A 22,298-nucleotide genomic window follows, 5' to 3' on the forward strand; every position below is an offset into this window, starting at 1 on the left:
AAATGATGAAAAACTTAAAAATTTGGAGAAGTTAGAGTGGTTTAGTAGGTAAAGAAGGTATAACAAGTAGATGAGAAATTTTATGTATTTTTTAGTTTTTTCTGCAAAATAAAATTAACCCGGACAGAAAAAGGGGGCGTCACGTCATTGACCCATACACGCTAGAAGAAACTATAAGGACCTAAAGTAAGGTCACATTCTTCAACTACACCCAAGAACAGAGAATAGAACTAAAGGTTAAATTATATTATAATTTTTTTTATGTGTGCGCGTTTAAATAAGGACAGTTTTATGCTCAAGTACTTAATGCTCTGGGCTCAGCACCACCAAGCTGCCCCTGTTGAGCCCTTAAGCAAGTCCCTTAACCCTATTTGCTCCAGATTTTTTTAATTATTATTATTTTACTGAACCCAGATCATTATCACTGACTTGAAGAAATAATTATTACAAAATCACCTGCTGATCTAGCGTAAGATGATTCAACGGAGTTAAAATGGCCAAGTTTAGAACAATTTGTTTTCATGTAACAAAGAACAAAGTCTTTCTGTTTATTCAAGGTTTATGGTCACATCTCACCTCTGCAGTAACGGAGCACCGTCTCCATAGCACATTTCCTGTCAGCATCCCAGCGGATCCGGGCTGAGCCAGGTGTTTCTGTGTCCTGCGGCCACCAGCCCTGCCACAGGTACACCTCATGATAGTTATCCACCAGGAACAAAGCTACAAGGGCGTGCAGAGAGAGAGAGAGAGAGAGAGAGAGAGAGAGAGAGAGAGAGAGAGAGAGATAGTGTAAGGAAGTAAGGATATGTATTTTTCTACACATCAATTGTCCATAACCTTCTGACTGCTTGATTGCCTCATTCCTATCGAGGGGCAATAAATAGTCGTCAAGCCCAGTGCCTTGAAATACAGTAAAATATTGATACTGAAATATTGCATTTACATAATTCTTCAGACCCACCTGTCTATATAAAGTGTCAGTGTAAATGGTGTATGTCAGAGTAAAAACGATGCTATGAGAAAATTGTCAAGTTTGTTTTGTTTATTCAAAGTTGGTCATCCTTTACCTCTATAATTATCCTTAAAGCAAATTATCCAAACATGGTGGCAGCATCACGAGGCTGGCATTGCTGCCAAAGGTGCTTTAGCCAAATACTAAGTAGTCTGAATACATACAGTATGTAAAAAAAAAACAGTATGTACACATACACATTGTTTGTCACATAAAATGTTTCTGATCATCAAACACATTTAACTATTAGTCAAAGATAACACAAGTAAACACAAAATGCAGTTTTTAAATGATGGTTTTTATTATTTAGGGAGAAAAAAAAATCCAAACCTACATGGCCCTGTGTGAAAAAGTAATTGCCCCCTGAACCTAATAACTGGTTGGGCCACCCTTAGCAGCAATAACTGCAATCAAGCGTTTGCGATAACTTGTAACAAGTCTTTTACAGCGCTCTGGAGAAATTTCGGCCCACTCATCTTTGCAGAATTGTTGTAATTCAGCTTTATTTGAGGGTTTTCTAGCATGAACCGTCTTTTTAAGGTCATGCCACAACATCTCAATAGGATTCAGGTCAAGACTTTGAAAAAAAACAAAATGAAGACTTTGGAGTGGCCCAGTCAGCCATTCAGAGGTGGATTTGCTGGTGTGTTTTGGGTCATTGTCTTGCTGCAGCACCCAAGATCGCTTCAGCTTGAGTTGACGAACAGATGGCCGGACATTCTCCTTGAGGATTTTTTGGTAGACAGTAGAATTCATGGTTCCATCTATCACAGCAAGCCTTCCAGGTCCTGAAGCACCAAAACAACCCCAGACCATCACACTACCACCACCATATTTTACTGTTGGTATGATGTTCTTTTTCTGAAATGCAGTGTTACTTTTACGCCAGATGTAACGGGACACGCACCTTCCAAAAAGTTCAACTTTTGTCTCGTCGGTCCACAAGGTATTTTCCCAAAAGTCTTGGCAATCATTGAGATGTTTTTTAGCAAAATTGAGATGAGCCTTAATGTTTTTTTTGCTTAAAAGTGGTTTGCGCCTTGGAAATCTGCCATGCAGGCCGTTTTTGCCCAGTCTCTTTCTTATGGTGGAGTCGTGAACACTGACCTTAATTGAGGCAAGTGAGGCCTGCAGTTCTTTAGATGTTGTCCTGGGGTCTTTTGTGGCCTCTCGGATGAGTTGTCTCTGCGCTCTTGGGGTAATTTTGGTCGGCCGGCCACTCCTGGGAAGGTTCACCACTGTTCCATGTTTTTGCCATTTGTGGATAATGGCTCTCACTGTGGTTCGCTGGAGTCCCAAAGCTTTAGAAATGGCTTTATAACCTTTACCAGACTGATAGATCTCAATTACTTTTGTTCTCATTTGTTCCCGAATTTCTTTGGATCTTGGCATGATGTCTAGCTTTTGAGGTGCTTTTGGTCTATTTCTTTGTGTCAGGTAGCTCCTATTTAAGTAATTTCTTGATTGAAACAGGTGTGGCAGTAATCAGGCCTGAGGGTGACTACAGAAATTTAACTCAGGTGTGATAAACCACAGTTAAGTTATTTTTTAACAAGGGGGGCAATCACTTTTTCACACAGGGCCATGTAGATTTGGATTTTTTTTCTCCCTTAATAACGTAAACCTTCATTTAAAAACTGCATTTTGTGTTCAATTATGTTATCTTTGACTAATAGTTAACGGTTTTTGATGAGCAGAAACATTTAAGTGAGACAAACATGCAAAAGAATAAGAAATCAGGAAGGGGCAAATAGTTTTTCACACGACTGTATATACACACAAACACACACACACACACACACACACCATACCATACCAACTTTATTTATAAAGCACTTTACAAACCCACACTGGACCAAAGTGCTGTACAGAATAAAAAAATAAAAAATAAAAAAATAAAAAAAAAATAAAAAGCTTAATAGCACATATAAAAGAAATAAATAAAAACAAAACAAATTAGGAACAGCAACTATAGAATAAGAACAAATGACACAAAGTAAAGTAAATAAGATAAGTAAAGTAAAACAAATGAATCAAATGCCAGCATCTTGCAAGTCATCAAAGGCTTTGGAAAAAAAATGGGTTTTGAGAAGAGATTTAAAAACAGCAAGGGAAGAAGCCTGTCTAATGTGCAAAGGCAATTTATGCCACATTGTTGGAGCTGCAACAGTGAAAGCCCGATCCCCTCTAAGCTTACGCATAGTTTTCGGCACACACAGAAGCAGCTGATCAGCACACACACAAGTTTGGGGTCACTTTCTAACTCCATGATCGTTCCTGATTTTTATTTATTTCTACATTGTAAAGGAATGCTGAAGGCGTCCAAAAAATGCATTAATCTCCTTTGAACAGTTAATAGTGAGATGTGTCTGCTACTTATGCTCTGTAAAGACTTCATAACGCTTCAAGTGACCCCAAAAAATATCTTATATCTAAAATAATCTACTTTTAGTAACATTCAAGAAAGAATAGAGCTTTTCCATTTGTTTTGCATTTACCAGGCTGTGGTACAGAGTAGAGGTCTTCCTGGAGGAAGGGGAAGGCGCTGACCAGGTCTGGACTTCTGGATGGATGGAAGAACTCCTGAGCCACAAACTCACCTGATGAACTACTTAACTGGAAGAGACGTGGTGTGAAGTTAAACTTCCCTGGATCTAAAAATAAAAAAAAAAATAAAAAAATGGCACAAGTTCAGTGTTAGGGTTACTTAACCCTTTTAAACCCATACACAAACTCGCTTCTAACATCTTGAAAATTAATTTAGCTAGAAGGTTTCACTCAAAAACTATAACCAAATGTTAAACATAAAAATGCTGTACCTTGAAGCATGCAGTCATAAGCCTTACGATCCTTTCTGCCCAACGCCTCCCAGAATTCCATGGGCTCTGTCCCTTCATCACACTCATGGATGGTCACGTTGCAACTGCTGTGCAAGCCTGCCTCCAGTGGTCGCCTTTCAAAAAAAATTTGATATGAAAAAAAAAAAACTTTTGTTTTCATTGTCTGTTCAAATGTCCTAAAACATCATGAGCAAAAACATCTCTTTAACTCACTGCTCCTTGATCTTTTCAGCAGCGGTGCTTGCCACCTCACGAGTGTGTGTTTGTGTCTTACAGCCATGCCACAGGTAGATGAGGGCTTTGTTAATGTTGAGCAGAATCATGGATGTCCGAGAGCGCAGGCTACTACAGTGACACGCTACCTCCAGCAGATGGCCCTCTACTGGCACCTCGCCACGAACACAGTACAAACGCCACTCACCTAGAGAGAGATCGTGGTAGAGACATAGTGTATATCATAACCAACAGCGCTTCCTTTCTCTCTTCCTCTAGCATACATACAGTAGTATAGTGTTACAGCACAACTCCATATTCAAATGTTCACACTGTAGGATAGAATTGAAGACCAAAAAAGCTGAGGGGTAAAAACATGTACTTTAATAGTCAGATATTTAAACATTCTTACTCTGAATGTTCTCTTCCTCTTCTTCCCTTTTGCCACAATGCACAATCATGCCACCACTGAAGCACTGCAGAAAGCACGGTGGCTCTTTGCCCTGCTGAACCTGCACCTGTAAATCAACACCCAGCTTCAAGCATACTGTATATAATCCCTGCTTCAGCACATGTGTATATACACACTCATCCAAAGGATTATTAGGAACACCATACCAATACGGTGTTTGACCCCCTTTCGCCTTCAGAACTGCCTTAATTCTACGTGGCATTGATTCAACAAGGTGCTGAAAGCATTCTTTAGAAATGTTGGCCCATATTGATACGATAGCATCTTGCAGTTGATGGAGATTTGTGGGATGCACATCCAGGGCACGACGTTCCCGTTCCACCACATCCTAAAGATGCTCTATTGGGTTGAGATCTGGTGACTGTGGGGGCCATTTCAGTACAGTGAACTCATTGTCATGTTCAAGAAACCAATTTGAAATGATTCAAGCTTTGTGACATGGTGCATTAACCTGCTGGAAGTAGCCATCAGAGGATGGGTACATGGTGTTCATAAAGAGATGGACATGGTCAGAAACAATGCTCAGGTAGCCCGGGGCATTTAAACAATGCCAAATTGGCATACTGGATGTTTTTCCTTTTCACATCATTCTTTGTAAACTCTAGAAATGGTTGTGCGTGATAATCCCAGTAACTGAGCAGATTGTGAAATACTCAGACCGGCCCGTCTGGCACCAACAACCCTGCTCAAAATTGCTTAAATCACCTTTCTTTCCCATTTTGACATTCAGTTTGGAGTTCAGGAGATTGTCTTGACCAGGACCACACCCCTAAATGCATTGAAGCAACTGTCATGTAATTGGTTAATTAGATAATTGCATTAATGAGAAATTGAAGAGGTGTTCCTAATAATCCTTATTATATATATATATATATATATAGAGAGAGAGAGAGAGAGAGAGAGAGAGGGGGGTATTGTTAATCCATTTTCTAAACCATGTTGACCCTTGTTTTTTGTTTTTAATTTATTTTGTCATTTGGGTAATTAAAATATTGTTAAAAATTAACAGTAAAAAAATAATATAGTGCTAAAAATAGTGCTAACTGATATGATATTTGCTTTAAATAAAGCCTTGTGTACAATGTAAGGAAATTACTAAACTTCCTGCAGAACCAACCACAGTTGGAAACTGTAAAAGCTGCAAAAAGCACACACCTGAGCGCCTCTCTCCTCATTCAGCTCAATTGTCATCAATGCAGAGGTTCCTTTTTCACTGACTGTAGAGTTCCTCCCTTGCCAGAAAAAATAGCAGCACTTCTCTCGCCCTGGACCAGCACTGCGAACATGCTCTGGCCTCTGCCTGTTGCCCACTGGACACATACATAGAACTGTTTTTGTAATTTCAAATTTGTCCAAAAACATTTTAGATTCATCTCCACTCCATTACAGCTACTAAGAACATATAGAAACTCCTAACTCCGCTGCTGTGTACATTTTAAGGAAGAATACATATAATTTTTCCTGATTTTGATACTGACCTGCTGCGCTCACCATGTATTTCCATTTCACTACATAGGCATCTCCCTCATGGAACTGGCCAATGCTCTGCTTGGGCAGGCGGCTGTAATCGAATTCCAGGATGTGCCAGACATCCACGCTGAGTGTGCTAATCTCCAAAGAGCGCAGACGATCCTCAGAACATGTGCTGTGCACAGGGCCATGACCACGACCAACATCCTGCCCCTCCAGAATCATGCTGATGGGAGACTGGAGCACTGGGAGCATAAGTCCCACATCATATGCAACACACTCCAAACGAGAGGGTGTGCCCTGGGACAGCTAATATGTTTGATAAAGACAGAGATTTAATGGTTAGAGAAAAATCCAAGGCTGGTAAGGTGTAAAAATTAGTGTTGTTCAGGTTTTTCAGCCAGTTAAATAATGATCTAAAATGGTTTTCAGGAATGACTTTGGTCTTTCAGTTCAATATACCATGACTTTAAAGTCCATATGACTAAGTATTCACATACGTTTATAAGCTTTAATATATTTATTATATATAGGGAAGATACCTTCTGCTCAAAAGAATGTTCGCTGCTACTCTTCGGTAGGGAGTCAACAGTCTCTCTCCAGTCCAGAAACTTCTCTTTGAACAAAGATGTTTCATTGTGTTCAGTCAATCTGCCAAAAATCGCCCAGTCTGGACGGCCCTGACCTTTTCTAGAGACATAGACAATTTATCAGTAACAGTTTCTTTTGGCAGAAAAGGAAAGGTTTATTTGTGTGTGCGCTACTGTTACAAAACCTGGGTATGAGTAAATTGCATCCTCCTGGGTCAAGTGGATTGATGTCACAGTTGGTATAGTCAAAGGTGCCGTTCCACAGGTGCTTGGCCAGCTGGAAGGCCACCTTTCTCTGTGCCAGAGTGACCTCTTTCCCATGCCATACATACACTTCACTGCCAAAATCAAACACCAGCACCTACATAAAGGAAAGCAGAAATGTTAAATTACAAGTCATAAGCCCAACCGGGCAGCTTGGGCTTAGGACTTCACAATACTGTATGTATATGCATTTAAGCATCCCTTTCAATAGCATGGTCGGTCATGGTGGTGTAAATTCATGTCGTTGGATTATATTTTGATGAATACAACAATTTTTTTTTTTATTTTTTTTTTTTTAAATGCAGGCACGCATAAAGTAAAATATCTGCCCAGACAGGATTTAAAATGCTACTATGCCAGGATTCACACACTAGATTTTTCCAGCGTTATTAGGGTCATAATAATCTGGATGATGTTCATTTCCATTTATTTATCTAGGTTAGGCCTACCAACCTTGGATTTATATCCAAATGTAAATATGTATATTTGGAGCACTAAACAGCTACTGATAATGATTTTGCCTTACACCCCAAGTTTGCACTTTTGATTCATGTCTGACACTTGATTTATTTTTTTTAATCTATTATTTTAATACCTTTATCACTATTTATTTTAAATCCATATGGCAAAACAAGAATTTTTATTATTTTACCAATAGTCCTTACAGATGAATATTTGCTAAAACTATGACAAAGTTTCTTTTAAGGGTCTTCATTGGATAGAGAGTATAAATGTTATGAAATTTACGGTACACTTTGTTTATGTTTAAGTATTTAGTTAAAATTGTGTTACAAGTAGTTTTTTTTCTTCTTTTCTAATTTCGATGTATTCCTAATTTCAGCAAAAAAAATTTGACACACATCATAGATTTTATTTTTTTTTATTATTGCAATTTCATACCTCTTTGGACCCCAAGAGCGAGCAACGAGGAACTCTGCCCCAGGAATCATCATCAGGTAGCAGCTTATCATCCACCAGACGAAAGATGCAATTAGTCTCTACAATCGCGCTCTCAAAAAACTCATCCTCTTCTGGGGTACCAGCCGCTGTTGTAACACAAATGTAACACTGTGTTTGAATTCTAAATTAAAATAACATGATAATACTTAATTGTGTAGCTTGTGGTGGTAGGAGCATACGCTGGTAGCTGCCTGGTCCCTCTAGAATTTTCCAAAACTCAGCTGCAGCAGGGCTTTCCATATTCAACCCCTCCTCGATGGTCTCCACTTGCGTCGCTCGGCAGCCAATATCATGGTTTAACTGGATAAAAGTGGCCAACTCTGATGCCTAATAAAAGTATAAGGGTGTAAAAAAAAATGAATGAAAAACTCACGCCATCTGAATTCTTGCACCACGTTGTAGTAGTCATTGCTAATATTAACCAAGTAATAATATTTTAGTGTAGTAGAATTATAGTACATCATGGTTGTAGGCTCAAATGGTTCTTTTTCACCAAAAGACAGACAAAGGAAACAGCAACAAAAAAAAAGGTTCAACAAGGTGTGCGCAGGAATCAAAAAACTTTAAGAAGATAATCACCATGGAAGCACAATAATAAAATGTTTATTTAATGTACAGTATAAAGCTTTATTGCAGAGCTACAGCTATGTACTGGCTCAGTTTGTCTGGCATTTTAGTCCTAATTAAATGGTTCCCGTTAACACCAAAATTCCTGAGAATGGGTCATTGCGAATCGCAAATGCTTTCTTACTTAAATTAAAACTTTACTAGATTTTTTTTTCGAAATCAGATTGAGCCCACATTGCCTAAAAGTTTGTGCAAAACTTTTTGATCCATTTTAGATATAATCTTAATATTAGAACAAATCACTTAGAGTAATATGGTTAATATCACAGATTTATTAACATTTAAATTTTAAAGACCTAAAAATAATTAACAAAAAAATTTCAAAATACCTTATGTTTTAATTATTATAAAAACTTTGTTTATTTTTAAACACAAATGAAACCTTTTTAAAGGTTAAAAACTTTAACAAAATCGGAGAAAAAAAAGCAATATTCAATCGGGATATTTAAAAATCGTGATACGTGATAGAATCAAATCGGCACCGAGGCATCATGATAATATTGTAAAGGGTATCAACTGTTGATTCCAATCCCTAGTACTGTATACACCAGATACTATAAGCGCACGGGTAAACATGTTTTGGATAAAGATTAAGACTAAGAAATGGCCGAGTTATACATTATGCAGTCTATATATACAGTATACACAATATGCAGTTTATTTAACCAGTTTAAAATATTTTTGAATGTGAGAAATCTGTTTAATAGTAGCAACATACCTTCGCTCTCTCTATGACATTTGCAAACTCTCCTATCCAAACAAAGCAGTGCTCAGGTGTAACCAGAAGAAAACAGTCACCGCTGTTTAAAGACGAGACCCTGGGCTCCACTAGTCTCGTCTGAACATGTCTGCGACCTGAGTATTTTATTAAAAAAATAATAATAGTAATAAAAAATGGTTTAGGTTTTGCACCAACACAATGGTTTATAACTTAATAATATTAATAATAGCTCTGTATAGTAACATATCACTGATGATATTTTTTCATGTACACTTGTGTATAGGTCTGACCTTTGACCTGCATGAGCATGAGCTTTTTGTAGGGAGCAGCACTGTTGTTGGTCACCTGCTCAGACACACTGACGCTGCGTAAACTCACACTGCTGTAGTTCTCCTTGCTAGCCAAACCAGCCAGAGCAGCGTCTGAAATGCTGGAGCTCTTACTTACTACAAAACAGATAAATAGACTTAAATATATTTCATCCCCAGTTTTCTTCTAAATTTCAGATTGGTTATTAAACGTTTCATAATTTTCCATTAATTATTTCTTTTGCATCATAACACCTTCATTTCCACCTCCTTGTATGTCCTGATTTCACATCACTCATTTATTTTCTCCTGCTCCATGGCTTTGCAGTCATTTGTATTTCCATACCATTCTCTTCTTCTAAATACCTAATACTCACCTTTCTCCTGTTTGATCCGCTTGCTTTCCAGAATACCGATGTTGAGTCTCTGTTCAGTGTACTCATGTCTGATGTCCTCTCGCGCTGCCAGAATCTTCAGCGGGTTACGCGACGCCTGAACTTTACGTAAAGGACGTACTGCCCTCTTGTGGTGTATCATTGCTGATGCCAGCCTGTTTAAAAAATATATAGTATGTGTGTGTCTTTGTTTGTTTACATTGATGTATATTTTACATAATCATAGAAAATAATGCTTTCTTTATATTTGTGAGCTTATAATTGAAAATAGAAAAATCATGACTAGTCTAGATTACTCATCTGGGTTATGCTATACGTTATTTGGTCGAAGACCATCGTCTCCTTGACCTGCTCATCCTTGACCAGCAAGGTGTCTTATTACCTCTTACCCATATTGCACAGATTGACTGGAGTTCAACCATAAAGTGAATCTATGCATTAAATGTGTACAATAGATATGTGTTTATGTCTCAATTAAACATGCTACTAAAGCGATTATTTTATTTAGTCTCATGTTGGTTTATAAGTTAAGCCTTTATTGGTCACATACTGTATACATTATGTTTTATATACATAATACATCACAGTAAAATTCTTTCTTCGCTTATTCCAGCGTAACTGGAGTCAGAGCGCAGGGTCAGCCATGATACAGCGCCCCTGAAGCAGATAAGGTTAAGGTCTTTGCTCAAGGGCCCTACAATGGTAACCTGATGGAGCTGAGGCTCAAACCGCGACCTTCTGATCAGTAACTCAGTGCCATAGCCCTCGGAGCCCACTGACCCACTACCACTGTGTTTATAGCACAATTTCTATTTCTCAAGGGTCTAAGTTTATTTATCTGACACTTATTAGGCATTGAGCAATTCATTGTATACTTACTTTGGTGTGTGTTTCCCAAATATGGCATCAAAGTCATCATCGATCGGTACTCTCGGGATGCTGCGTGGGATGTCCACCACACGGCGATAGAACTTCGAAAAGATTTCATCATCCAGTCTCATGACTTCTTTCACTGCCTTCTCAGTCACTGTTAATGTTGTCTCCTGCAAACTAGTAACTAAGAGAAAAAAAAAAAAGGAGAGCCATGACAAAGAAGCAAGTCATTACCATCAACATCTGACTTAAAGAGACAGAACTCACCTTTATTGTTCAAACGTCCCAAAAACGTCTCAAGCTTATCAAGTTTCTTGTCAGATTCCATGTCTGCCGTGACTTCAATCTCTATTACAGGGATAGACATTGACAAATTGCATTTTAAAATTTTGTTTTATTGATTGCTTGTTTTTCCTCATGCAAAAGCATAGAACAATTCGGAAGGAACGTGTGTGTGTGTGTGTGTTACAATTACCGTCCTGTGGTTTGGAGATAGCTGGCACACCATTCTTTAGCTTTGCAGAGACTGGGGATAGAATTGGACTGATGACTGCAGAAGAAGCAGCCAGACCTAAAACAGAGATATATTTTAGATGAATAAATAAAAAAAAAAGAACGTTTTCAGCTTGTTGGAGTTTGTTTAAAACTGTACATCATTTACTTATGGTACAGTATATGTAAATTTCATTATTATCTTTAAGATTATAAATGGTATATTGAGCAATTCATTATTACAGAAAATCATGTTAGATCTCAAACATTTGGATCCTGTAAAAGCTGGATAAAAACTAGCCATAACTGGAATGATTTACCTGCTAATTCATGTAGGGATTTCACAGACAGGTTTGAAGAAGAATTAGTAGTCAAGTCACTAAAGTGTCTAAGCTGCATTACTGGAAAAATTAGTGCATGCTGTGCTTGGGAAGTGCTTTCACCAGTTAGTCATCATTGTCATTTGTAACTCTGTGAAAATGTCAGCTATGCCATGAAATCTTGTTTCAAAATTTTGTACTATAAAGATGATTGGCTTTAAAAAGCATATATGTAAATAGGTAAACCTTTGTAATTCTGGCCTACAAAGAAAAATGAAAGGCAGTTCTGGGCCTTCAAGGCATGACTCCAAAAGACCTCTGGGGATTAATGTGCCATCTGGCACCAGGACTTTAGTGTGGATCCTTTGTATGCTGAGGGTTGAGGGGTGGGGCCTCCACTGATGGGACTCGTTTGTCTGGGGCATTCCATACTATATATATTGAGATCTGGGAAATTTGGATGCAGATTAACAATCTTGAACTCTCTTGTGAAAACCCATAGACAGCAGGCTTTGGTTCATGAGTGCATTTCTATTATGGTCTTATGTTGAGACAGGCTAGCCTTTGCTCATGGATGAGCCTTGAGTGCCCATGATCATGTCACCACTTTACTGGTATACGTTACTCTATTCACCTGGAGGTGTTGGTACTGTGGCTGATCAGTATACAATGAAAGTATTCAGATCCCCTTAAAATTTTCACTCTTCGTTATATTGCAGCCATTTGCTAAAATCATTTAATTTCTTTTTTTTTTTTTCTCAATAATGTACACACAGCACTCCATATTGACAGAAAAACACAGTTTTGCAGATTTATTAAAAATGAAAAACCTTGAGAGGGCTTAATGGCAGAATGGCCCGACGAAAGCCTCTCCTCAGCGCAAGACACATGAAAGCCCGCATGGAGTTTGCCAAGATGGTCAGAAATAAGATTCTCTGGTCTGATGAGACCAAGATATAATTTTTTGGCCCTAATTCTAAGCGATTTGTGTGGAGAAAACCAGGCACTGCTCATCACCTGTCCAATACAGTCCCAACAGTGAAGCACGGTGGTGGCAGCATCATGCTGTGGGGGTGTTTTTTAGCTGCAGGGACAGGAAGACTGGTTGCAAGCAAGGTAAAGATGAATGCGGCCAAGTACAGGGATATCCCAGATAAAAACCTTCTCCAGAGTGCTCAGGACCTCAGACTGGGCCGAAGGTTTACCTTCCAACAAGACAATGGCCCTAAGCACACAGCTAAAATAACTTGTGTTGGCGTCACAACAACTCTGTGACTGTTCTTGAATGGCCCAGCCAGAGCCCTGTTGAGCATCTCTGAGGAGACCTAAAAATGGCTATCCACCAACGTTTCCCATCCAACCTGACAGAACTGAAGAGGATCTGCAAGGAGGTTTGGCAGAGGATCCCCAAATCCAGGTGTAAAAAACTTGTTGCATCTTTCCCCAAAAGACTCATGGCTGTATTAGATCGAAAGGGTACTTCTACTAAATACTGAGCAAAGGGTCTGAATAGTTAGGACCATGTGATATTTCAATCTTTCTTTTTTTAATAAATCTGTAAAAATGTCAACAATTTTGTGTTTTTCTGTCAATATGTGGTGCTGTGTGTACATTAATGAGTAAAAAAAAAAATTAACTTAAATGATTTTAGCAAATGGCTGCAATATAACAAAGAGTGAAAAACTTAAGGGGGTCTAAATACTTTCAATACCAACTGTATATATGGATTTAACCTGTTTTCATTGTAATTTTAAAAACTAGATAAATGCTAATAATCTGCATACATTTAATGTGTGCGCATTTCTATTTCCCAACCTTTCTTTACCATCCGAGCAGCCACAGTGTACTGGCCAGAGTCGTTTGCCACACCCTTTCCAGTACTTTGCCATGCATCCTCTCTTGTAGTGATCATCTGCTTCCGCTCTTCAATGGACATTTGTCTCTCGACTCCTTCTCCAAGTCTCTGATTTAATAGAACACAAACAGGTATTAGAAAAAAGAAGAAAAAAAAAAAAGAAAAAAAGAAATGTGCAATCACATACTGCATGCTGATAATAAAGCAGTGCAAACTGTAACAACAAAGACAGTCCACTCTGTCAACACATTCCATCCATTGCATCAAATGAAGCAGTAAGACTGCATGTTGGAAGCAGGCATCTAACAAGAGTTTGTATTTTAGTGAGCTTGTTAACCTCAGCTGTTTTGCTTCATCATGACCTAAATGACATCACTGATACCATAGTGATACTGTGATTCTCATAATTGGCCACTTGTTAACCTTAACATCAGTCTCAGACGGATGCTGGGCAAAAATGTCTAGTTACAACACCCATTGACCTGGGTCGGCTTGCATTTGAAATTTTTAGGTTATTTTATTTCATTTTCTTCAGGCAGGATGAGCCATTTAATTTAGGAGGACTGATACAGGCTACCCAGTGACTCACTGCAGTTCAGGTATATACCAGATGCATTTTTTTTTTTTATATAGTGTATCTTAAAAATTTTAATATTGTAAAAAAAAAAGTTTGTTTCCTTTTATAATTTAATTTTAAAAGTGAGCCTCTCATATATCTTATGTAAAGTAAAATATTTTATTTTAGTTTTCATTTAGATATTTTGTTAGATATTTTAAATATTATAATATTTTAGAGTAGATCAATCAAAAAGGGATTAACAATCCAGATACTATATGTCCAAGTGCCGCAAATGTATGTTTATTCATGCCCTAGATAATTCAATACAGGGCTCTTTTAGCATGAATAACTGAATAAATGTGGCACAGAATGGAGGCGAACAGCTGGCCCACCAGACCTTGGTTTCGATCACCTATTGTAAATTGCAATAGGTGATCGATTTACTTTCATCTGAAAAGAGGACTTTAAACAACAGTGCAGTTCTTTTTTTCCTTAGCCCAGATAAGACCGTTTGGTCATTGTCTCTGGTTCAGGAATGGCTCAATACTACAGAAGGAATGCAACAATTGTCACCCATGTCTTAAAGACTTCTGTGTACAGTGACTCTTGATGCACTGACTCCAGCCTTACTCCACTCCATGTAAAGATCTTCACAAGGTCTTGAATCAGCTTTGTTTGACAATTTCCCCTTTCAATTAGCTTCCATGAATATGCTTCAATACAGCACCCCGAAGAGTTAGTCCTTTCACAAATGACCTTCTGAGGCTTGATTGTCAATGAGTATCTTCTGGACAACCATAAAATAAGCAGTGTGCCCTATGCTTGTGGTTTAGTGTACTGAACTAAACAAAGATAGATGGTATTTATTCTGTACAAATTGGAATGTACTTAAACTCGAAATTAAATATTCTATTTTGAGATTTTGGATTTTTTATTTTTATGAGCTCTAAACCATAATCATCTAAATTAACTTTTTTTTTTTTACTTTACACGTAATAAACCTATAATATATGAGAGTTAAAATTAAATTACAAAAAAACTTTCACAATATATATATATTTTTTAAATGCACTGTATAGACCAAACATCACAACCATTGCAGCTTAAATATGATTTGTACCAGGCAGCGTGGGTCTTGACTAAACAGATAGATTCACTTTATTGCCTCACTTATTTTGATCCCAAGGAAAATTCCAAATGATAGGAAGATGCTAAATATAAGCAGCACATCCGTTATCCACCACAATTATTTACAACCCACTCACATTCAGAACACTCAGACACTAAGAACATGTTCATTCTGAAACGCCCACACCCCTGGAGAACACAAAATAAATTATTGAGTGCAAGGGACCAAACTTACCTGGCATGGATGATCTAGAGGCTGACATTTTTGGATGGAATGGAAAGGAGGAGGGGAATAGGTGGAAGCAAAAACAGGCTCCTATAGGCAGGAGATGATTTGAGAAATAGAGAGCAGAAAAAAATAAAATAGACGAGTATAGACGAGGGAAAGAAATGAGATAAACTAATTCCAAAAGGGCAATGCAAGACAAAATTACTCTGATAGAATAGGGTTATGTTTTGCTAAAACTGTACTAGAAGAAAGTAGGGCAAAGTCCAGCAAACAACATTTAAAAAAGACAGATGAATACAAGCAAGTTGAAGTTGCAACAATCACCGCAATGCTCCAAAAGCTACTCAAGCCACAACTAATCACCTTGTAGCATAAGCCAGAAAAGCAGTGCAGGTATGATATTTGATCTGCAAAAGTTGTTAATGCGGTATGCATAATTAAATCTTACCCAAACCTGTTCAGATGAGGCAAACTCCTCAATAACAGCCCTTTCTTCCTATAAACACACAAGTAATGGATGTGTGTATAAGGCACGTGTTTTTTTTTTGTACTGTTAATGCACTGACTACATCTTTGGATCCATAAAATACACATTATGAAATATGCCTTTAAATAATTCTACTCGGACTGGCCCAAAGAGCAAAAAAAATAAAGAACCTAATCTCAAACGTCTTTTGAGCTCAAAAATCCGCCATTTAAATGTGGCTGGGAAGCTGGGCTTTTGTCACTACTGAAGCAATGATCCTAACCTTCCGTAAGTTACTCACCCTATATCATCACTGAAAGCTTCTGTATGTTTAAAATCAACCTAGTAATCCTACCCAGAAGTTTCAAATGCTCTACACAGTTAATATGACATTAATCCATATCAGTACCAGGGCTCTGATTATTAAAGCATGCTTAAAACGTCTACTTCTAATTCTTCCAAAGAGTCATCAGTATGCACCAAAATATTGACATTTATACAGCTTAGGTATATAGTTGTTCTCTACCAATTTGATTTGTTAAAGTGCAGTTCCAAGAGTGCAGCTATTTAGTATAACACTAATATTTCACTAATTGCATCACTCCACTAGTCTGTGTTAATACATAAAACTCCAATTCTATTATTGAAATGAAAAACAGTTAGGCTCTATCCAGCTATGACTTCTTTAAGACCTATGTCCTTGGACAGAGGAGAAAAAATATGATAATACTTGATATTGTTCAATAACTCATTGTATGCATTTTAGATATGTGGATAATTTAAATATTACAGTGAAACTCATTACTAATGAATGTTACTATGCTGTTCTTTAGTAGTTAAGGTCATGAAATTAGATTATACAAAGTCATTCATTAATAATAATATTTTTTCCTAAATGATATTTGCAAAAAAAATTAACTCATGTTAAAGAATAATATTTGTTACTTATTGCTAAATTACAGTGCTTTACACTAAGCTTAACGTAGACAATTTCTGTTTAATTGATTCATAGTTATCGATAAGTACTTGTACTATATTTTAACCTCTTAAAGTGCATGAAGCGCTTCTAAAGGAAACAATTGCAGTGCTTAAGGTACACAATGAGGGACCTTTCTCAGGAGCATCTATATTACACACAAAGTGGAAATCTACTGTACAAGTTGAAATGTTAAATTTGCATGCAGATAAACATGAAAAATATGCTGGAACATTCTAACTCAAATGCAAATGTTTGCGACTCCCCTGCAATTAGATAAACTTCACAAGGCTTAAAACGATAGTTCAGAATTTTCTAAAATCTGTATGGTATGGATAATGGAACATGGCCCTACAGCTACATGAAGGGGAAAAAAATTAGTTGAATGAAGTTGAAAGACACCAGCTCGATTTAAATCAATAGGACTGTGGAAACTTGTACATGTCTTATACTCATACAACTTGGGAATTTATGTTTAAACAGAATTAGGGTTGTGGAATTTGGCTCCAACTACTTATGTTGCAAACAGTTACCAGGTGACAAACTTCGCTGTAGTTAATGATGATAATAGAATTGTATTACAAATAGTAATTCAATACTAATTATTGTTATTATTGCAGGGACAGGGGTAGCTCAGTGGTTAAGGCATTGGACTACGGTTCGGAAGATCCCAGGTTCAAACCCCTCAACCACCAAGTTGCCAATGTTGGGCCCTTGAGCAAGGCGCTTAACCCTCAACTGCTCAGATGTGTAATGAGATAAAAATGTAAGTCGCTCTGGATAAGAGCGTCTGCCAAATGCCTAAATGTAAATGTAATGTAAATGTTATTTATCGTACAAAAACGATATTTACGAAAAATGTAATTATGTCAAAGAAGAATATTCATTCCTCAATGCTACAGTTAAGCATTTTACATTTTTAGGTTATTGTTGTCAATTTCTGTTCAGTTCCTGCATAGTTATCGATAAGGAACTGTACAGTATTTTAACACACATCATTTATCCATACGGTGTTTGAAATATGTAGTTTATATTTATTTCTTATTAGCAGAAAAGCTTGTAAAAAAGCGATATCACACTTGGAATCATGCTGTTGTACTGAATCATGAAATGGCCAAGATTACATGCAGCTCTCAACCCGTGGCCTCATTCTTAGTCACACAGATATTCAGTACAGTCCTTTTGCCCATGCAACACCGGTCAATTATTTGTAGCACACATACTGTAAACTAAACATATACATAATCCCAGGTCTTTATTTCTTCATTCATTTACCTTCTTTTTGATCCCTCGCTCCTCCCATATTTGGTTGCTCACTGATGCCACTTCTTGAACAACTTCCTGCTTCTTGTTCATCCTGTTCTTCCAATCCTCCTCTCCACTCTTTTTCAATGAGGCTAACCTGGAGAAAGGAATGTTATCACATTTACACAACAATAAATTGCACATCTTTGGATGCAAAATATACGTGTTCACTAACATGGATTATGCTTTTTGCATTGTAATATTCGTTTCTTTATAGCACATAATTTCCTTTTTTTTCCGTCCCTGCAACCTCTTTTGATTGTACCTTCCAGTTCCTTCTTCACTGTAAAGAAGGGCAGAACGTAGAACAGTACATTCTAAAATAGGAATCTTTATGTGGCTCAGTGAAGGAGAGGAGGCCTGACCCACATTCATTCATCAAACAGGACACAAGGAGAACACTGCTGGTGCCCTTGGCACATGCTGCATGCACAATCATTTACACTTGAACAACAAGAACAAACCACTTTTTCCTCAATGCAATTGTTTTTATATGATCTAAATCCTATTTTATTTTAGTTATGTTTAGAGACTAAATATTTTGTATCTTAAAAAAAAAAAAATATCAAAGCATTGCCCATAATTACTGGATTTAATCATTTAACCTACAGCCCGTGCTAACATGCATTTGAATGCAAGAAACAACACAGCTTTATTAGGAAAAGCCAATCTTTAGCTTTTTGCAGTGCTGTATCAGCTGTTCAGGCATGAAATTAGTGTTTGATAATTTCATACCTAAACATAAATAATAAAAATAATAAAGCTAGCCAGAAGGGGTTACAGGGCACATCGAGACTTGACTAGTGTGCATTGTGACCAGAAACCCGCCGAGGATAGTAGTTCATATTTCTGGAACTAGAACCAACTAAACCTGTTAGAAAACTACGCAGAAAGTTCCAAACAAAAATATTAACCATAACTAAACAAAATCTCATATACAAATAAAAATAGTCCATATAAAATGACTAACCACACACACTCACCTCTCCTTAATGGACATTGATGTCATTGTCTCTGGTTCTTCCTGGGCCACAGGAGAAGACAGGGATTGATTTGATACGATGTATTGAGGCTTGGGATGCGTCTGAGGTGGGACCTTGGTCTGTGGAGGGGTGTAGGAATAAGACTGAGTGGGGTTGATTGTCTGAGGTGATGCTTTGGTTTGTATCGGTCCAGGAGACTCAGGGTAGATCTGTGCTTCTGGTGGTGGAGGAGACTGTAGAAAGGGCTGGGGTTTGGGGTGTGTCTGAGGTGAGGTTTGAGAGGAACTGTGAGATGCGATTAGGACGTGCGACTGAATCGTCTTCGGCTGGGGTTTAGGCAGAGTGCAGGGAGGACTGTGCTGTAGGTATGCGAAGGAGTGAGAAGGAGCAGTCGAAGTGTGTGAAGGGCTTTCGAAGGAGGCAACTGTAGTGCTCAAGGTACACACTGAGGGACCAGTCCCGGGAGCATCTAAAGTTACACACAAAGTGGAGAAGTACAAGTGTAATGTTTAATGTGCACGCACACAAAATAAGCTGTAACATTCTAACTAAAACGCAACTGATTGTGAATCCCCTGACATTGGCTAAAAAACCTTAACAAAAATTTCCAGGGAAAGAAAATTGTTAAGTTAAGTTAAAAGATACAAACTTGATTTTTGGACTGCAAAAAGTTTATACAAATCTCAATTACATACACTGTTTTTACACTCCGGGTGACTTTAAAAAGCACTAAAATTCATAATGAACAAGACCTATTACTGTATAATGCACTTCTATGCAACTCACTACTGATTTAAGGCAGACTTAAAAAATCATCTATCCCAGCTAAACTGTAAAAGAGATACACACACCCAATTTTTTTTTTTTTTTTACGTTAACACTTTAGAAAGGTCAAATTATTGGCCTGCATCAAGTAACAAACAATCTACAAGATTTGAAATGATGGAAACTGGGTTAAGGACTGTCCAACACATTATTAAAACCTTTTAGGACTGTGCTGAAACTTTGTCAAAAAATATGGTCACTAAAAATCATGAATGTAGATCAATTAAACACAACTAAATACAAAGTAAAGATACTTGGTAAAAACTGACCATAGAAAAATCAGCCATGTTAAATAGTGAAAGTAAGAACATTTACACATGCACAATGTGATTAGAACTCACAGGATTAGAACTAAGAAAACCACTTGTTAGTGGGACTAACTTTCATTTGCTAGGGAGCAAAAAGATCGGACTTTGTGGCAATGGAAAAAGGACATGTTTAGATTAATCCTGGTCCAGAGTGATGTCATGCATTGTGACTACTGTAGACGTCTCTGAAGGCATTGTTATGATCTGCAGTTGCTTTAGCTGGTCAGGTCTCGGCTCAGCAACGTTATGTGGTAAAGTAGTTAGCTTGTGGCCTGAGTGTACCGAATGACCAGAATCACAAAAAAAAAAATTTAAAGTGTGGCTCTAGGAGCATGAGGAGTCATTTTTATACCCAAATTTCCAACTATACTGCGTGCCCTAAACCTTTCTTTCTTTCTTACTTAGCCAGGCAGAGTACATAAAATACATAAAGTACTAAGTAAATTAGTCTATTAGTGTATTTATTTGGAAAATACAATTTCAAAGTAAATGTTAACGTCAAAAGGTTTTAACCTGTATACAGGGAGCCAGGAGACTTAGGACACTCTGGGGGTACACTCTGGGGGAATTTGGGAGTTAGTTAGCCTCATCTGCTTGTACTTGGACCGTGGAGGAGGAAAGTACACGGAGGAAACCCGCCAGCCACAGAAAGTACACGCAAACTCCATGCACACAGATCCGAGAAAGGAATCAAACCCCGAAACCTGGGTGCGGGAGGTGTAGGACGACAGTGCTAAACACCAAGCCTGCCTAGATTTCAGGAACATATTTGACCAAATATACTGTAGGGCAAGTGCTCAAGTCTTTGCAGAAGAACAGAAGACAGTTATGAGAGTAAAAACTACCTTTATTTTTATTTTTCCCCAAATACACTACTGCACACATCCCAGCGTTCCACTAGTGCTTGGATACCATCAAGGTAGAAAGTTCTCAGAGTACACCGTAGCCATGATCAGACTAGGAACTTTCTTACTGGCCCAAACATGTGGAAATGACTTAAAGCCAATGGACTGTACAGTACGTCTGATGTGGCAAATGGTGTTGGTGAATAAGAGTACAGTTCCCTCACATAGACTCATCCCTTTCACAGGTTGTTGACAAGTTATCTGCCCATTTTCAAAGATCCACTTGCTGAATCTTTGTGGGTTTCACGAATCTAAGACCTCAAAAATGTTGCTCATCACTGTATTGTGAATGTTAACTACTGTAGTTTTGGTTCATTCACAAGTAATTTCATCCCAGTTAATCTAGAGTACCCTGGTTTGCCTTATTTTTCCGGGATTTTACATGGTGTTTCTTTTCTCCTCTTTATTAAATGAAGTTAGTTGACATACCAGATTGCCTCGGGACCCATGTCTGTATTTGCCATATGATTCAACAATGATCTGTGCAATTTCTCAAGCATTCTTTTACCCTGTAACCATAACTTGATTTGCACTAGCTACTGTAATGTCTAGCGACTAGTGCAATTTTGTAATGACTATTACAGCATTAATCAGTGAGGGCAAATCAGCAAAAAGACAATCTCTTGTTAAAAGTAAGGAGTTTAGCACATCTACCTAATACTCAGTAAATGTGACAGTCGCAACACATTTTATTAGCCTTTTAACACTTGCGTTTCACTAGGGAAACCGTGACATTGACAGCATGTAATTATATCCTCAGAGAAGCAAATACTCTGGGCCATCTCACCACTGGGTTCTTTACTATGTAGGCAGCCCTGAATTTTCATTAAAGCTTTTTCATTTACTTGCCACTTTCAGAGCTGAGATTTAGTGTAGAATGCTTTAAATGTGCAATATTTTGATCATTTCTGCTCTGTAATATCATTCATCACATTCGACCACAGCTTTCAGACACTACTGCCCCCAGAATGATTCACTCATTTGACTGAATAAAAAAAAGAATTGGCCTTCAACACAAAGCAAATGAACTACAGTACATGTGGCAAATCAAATGGGGTCTTTACAACATACACACACTACAACTGATTGTAACTGCACAAGCACACTACAGTAGGCGAAGGATAATCAGATTGACTGCCTCCTGAGCAGATATCCGACACATGCACTGTGGAAATGCATGGTGAACACAAACCACGATGCCA

At 37.8% G+C, this 22,298-nt stretch overlaps 1 protein-coding gene across 4 annotated transcripts in view; it reads right to left on the minus strand.

Moving 5' to 3' along the window:
* Positions 1 to 22,298, minus strand: part of svilb (supervillin b) — a 42,308-nt gene that overhangs the window by 5,224 nt on the left and 14,786 nt on the right. For 3 of the 4 annotated variants that reach the window (XM_053486684.1, XM_053486682.1, XM_053486683.1), the window contains 21 exons: positions 19,059 to 19,527; positions 18,046 to 18,172; positions 15,777 to 15,824; positions 13,373 to 13,520; positions 11,221 to 11,316; positions 11,013 to 11,093; positions 10,752 to 10,929; positions 9,855 to 10,027; positions 9,460 to 9,615; positions 9,167 to 9,303; positions 8,001 to 8,148; positions 7,762 to 7,907; positions 6,783 to 6,958; positions 6,550 to 6,697; positions 6,016 to 6,316; positions 5,693 to 5,847; positions 4,478 to 4,583; positions 4,066 to 4,273; positions 3,832 to 3,965; positions 3,511 to 3,666; positions 577 to 720 (listed from right to left, as the gene is read on the minus strand). In XM_053486684.1, the coding sequence (XP_053342659.1) occupies positions 577 to 720; positions 3,511 to 3,666; positions 3,832 to 3,965; positions 4,066 to 4,273; positions 4,478 to 4,583; positions 5,693 to 5,847; positions 6,016 to 6,316; positions 6,550 to 6,697; positions 6,783 to 6,958; positions 7,762 to 7,907; positions 8,001 to 8,148; positions 9,167 to 9,303; positions 9,460 to 9,615; positions 9,855 to 10,027; positions 10,752 to 10,929; positions 11,013 to 11,093; positions 11,221 to 11,316; positions 13,373 to 13,520; positions 15,777 to 15,824; positions 18,046 to 18,172; positions 19,059 to 19,527 (3,435 nt within the window). The remainder of the gene's footprint in view (positions 1 to 576; positions 721 to 3,510; positions 3,667 to 3,831; positions 3,966 to 4,065; positions 4,274 to 4,477; positions 4,584 to 5,692; positions 5,848 to 6,015; positions 6,317 to 6,549; positions 6,698 to 6,782; positions 6,959 to 7,761; positions 7,908 to 8,000; positions 8,149 to 9,166; positions 9,304 to 9,459; positions 9,616 to 9,854; positions 10,028 to 10,751; positions 10,930 to 11,012; positions 11,094 to 11,220; positions 11,317 to 13,372; positions 13,521 to 15,776; positions 15,825 to 18,045; positions 18,173 to 19,058; positions 19,528 to 22,298) is intronic. The other variant, XM_053486680.1, reaches the window with a different exon arrangement.

This window comes from Clarias gariepinus, chromosome 25, assembly GCF_024256425.1.
Source record: "Clarias gariepinus isolate MV-2021 ecotype Netherlands chromosome 25, CGAR_prim_01v2, whole genome shotgun sequence".
In the NCBI taxonomy this organism is placed as follows: domain Eukaryota; kingdom Metazoa; phylum Chordata; class Actinopteri; order Siluriformes; family Clariidae; genus Clarias; species Clarias gariepinus.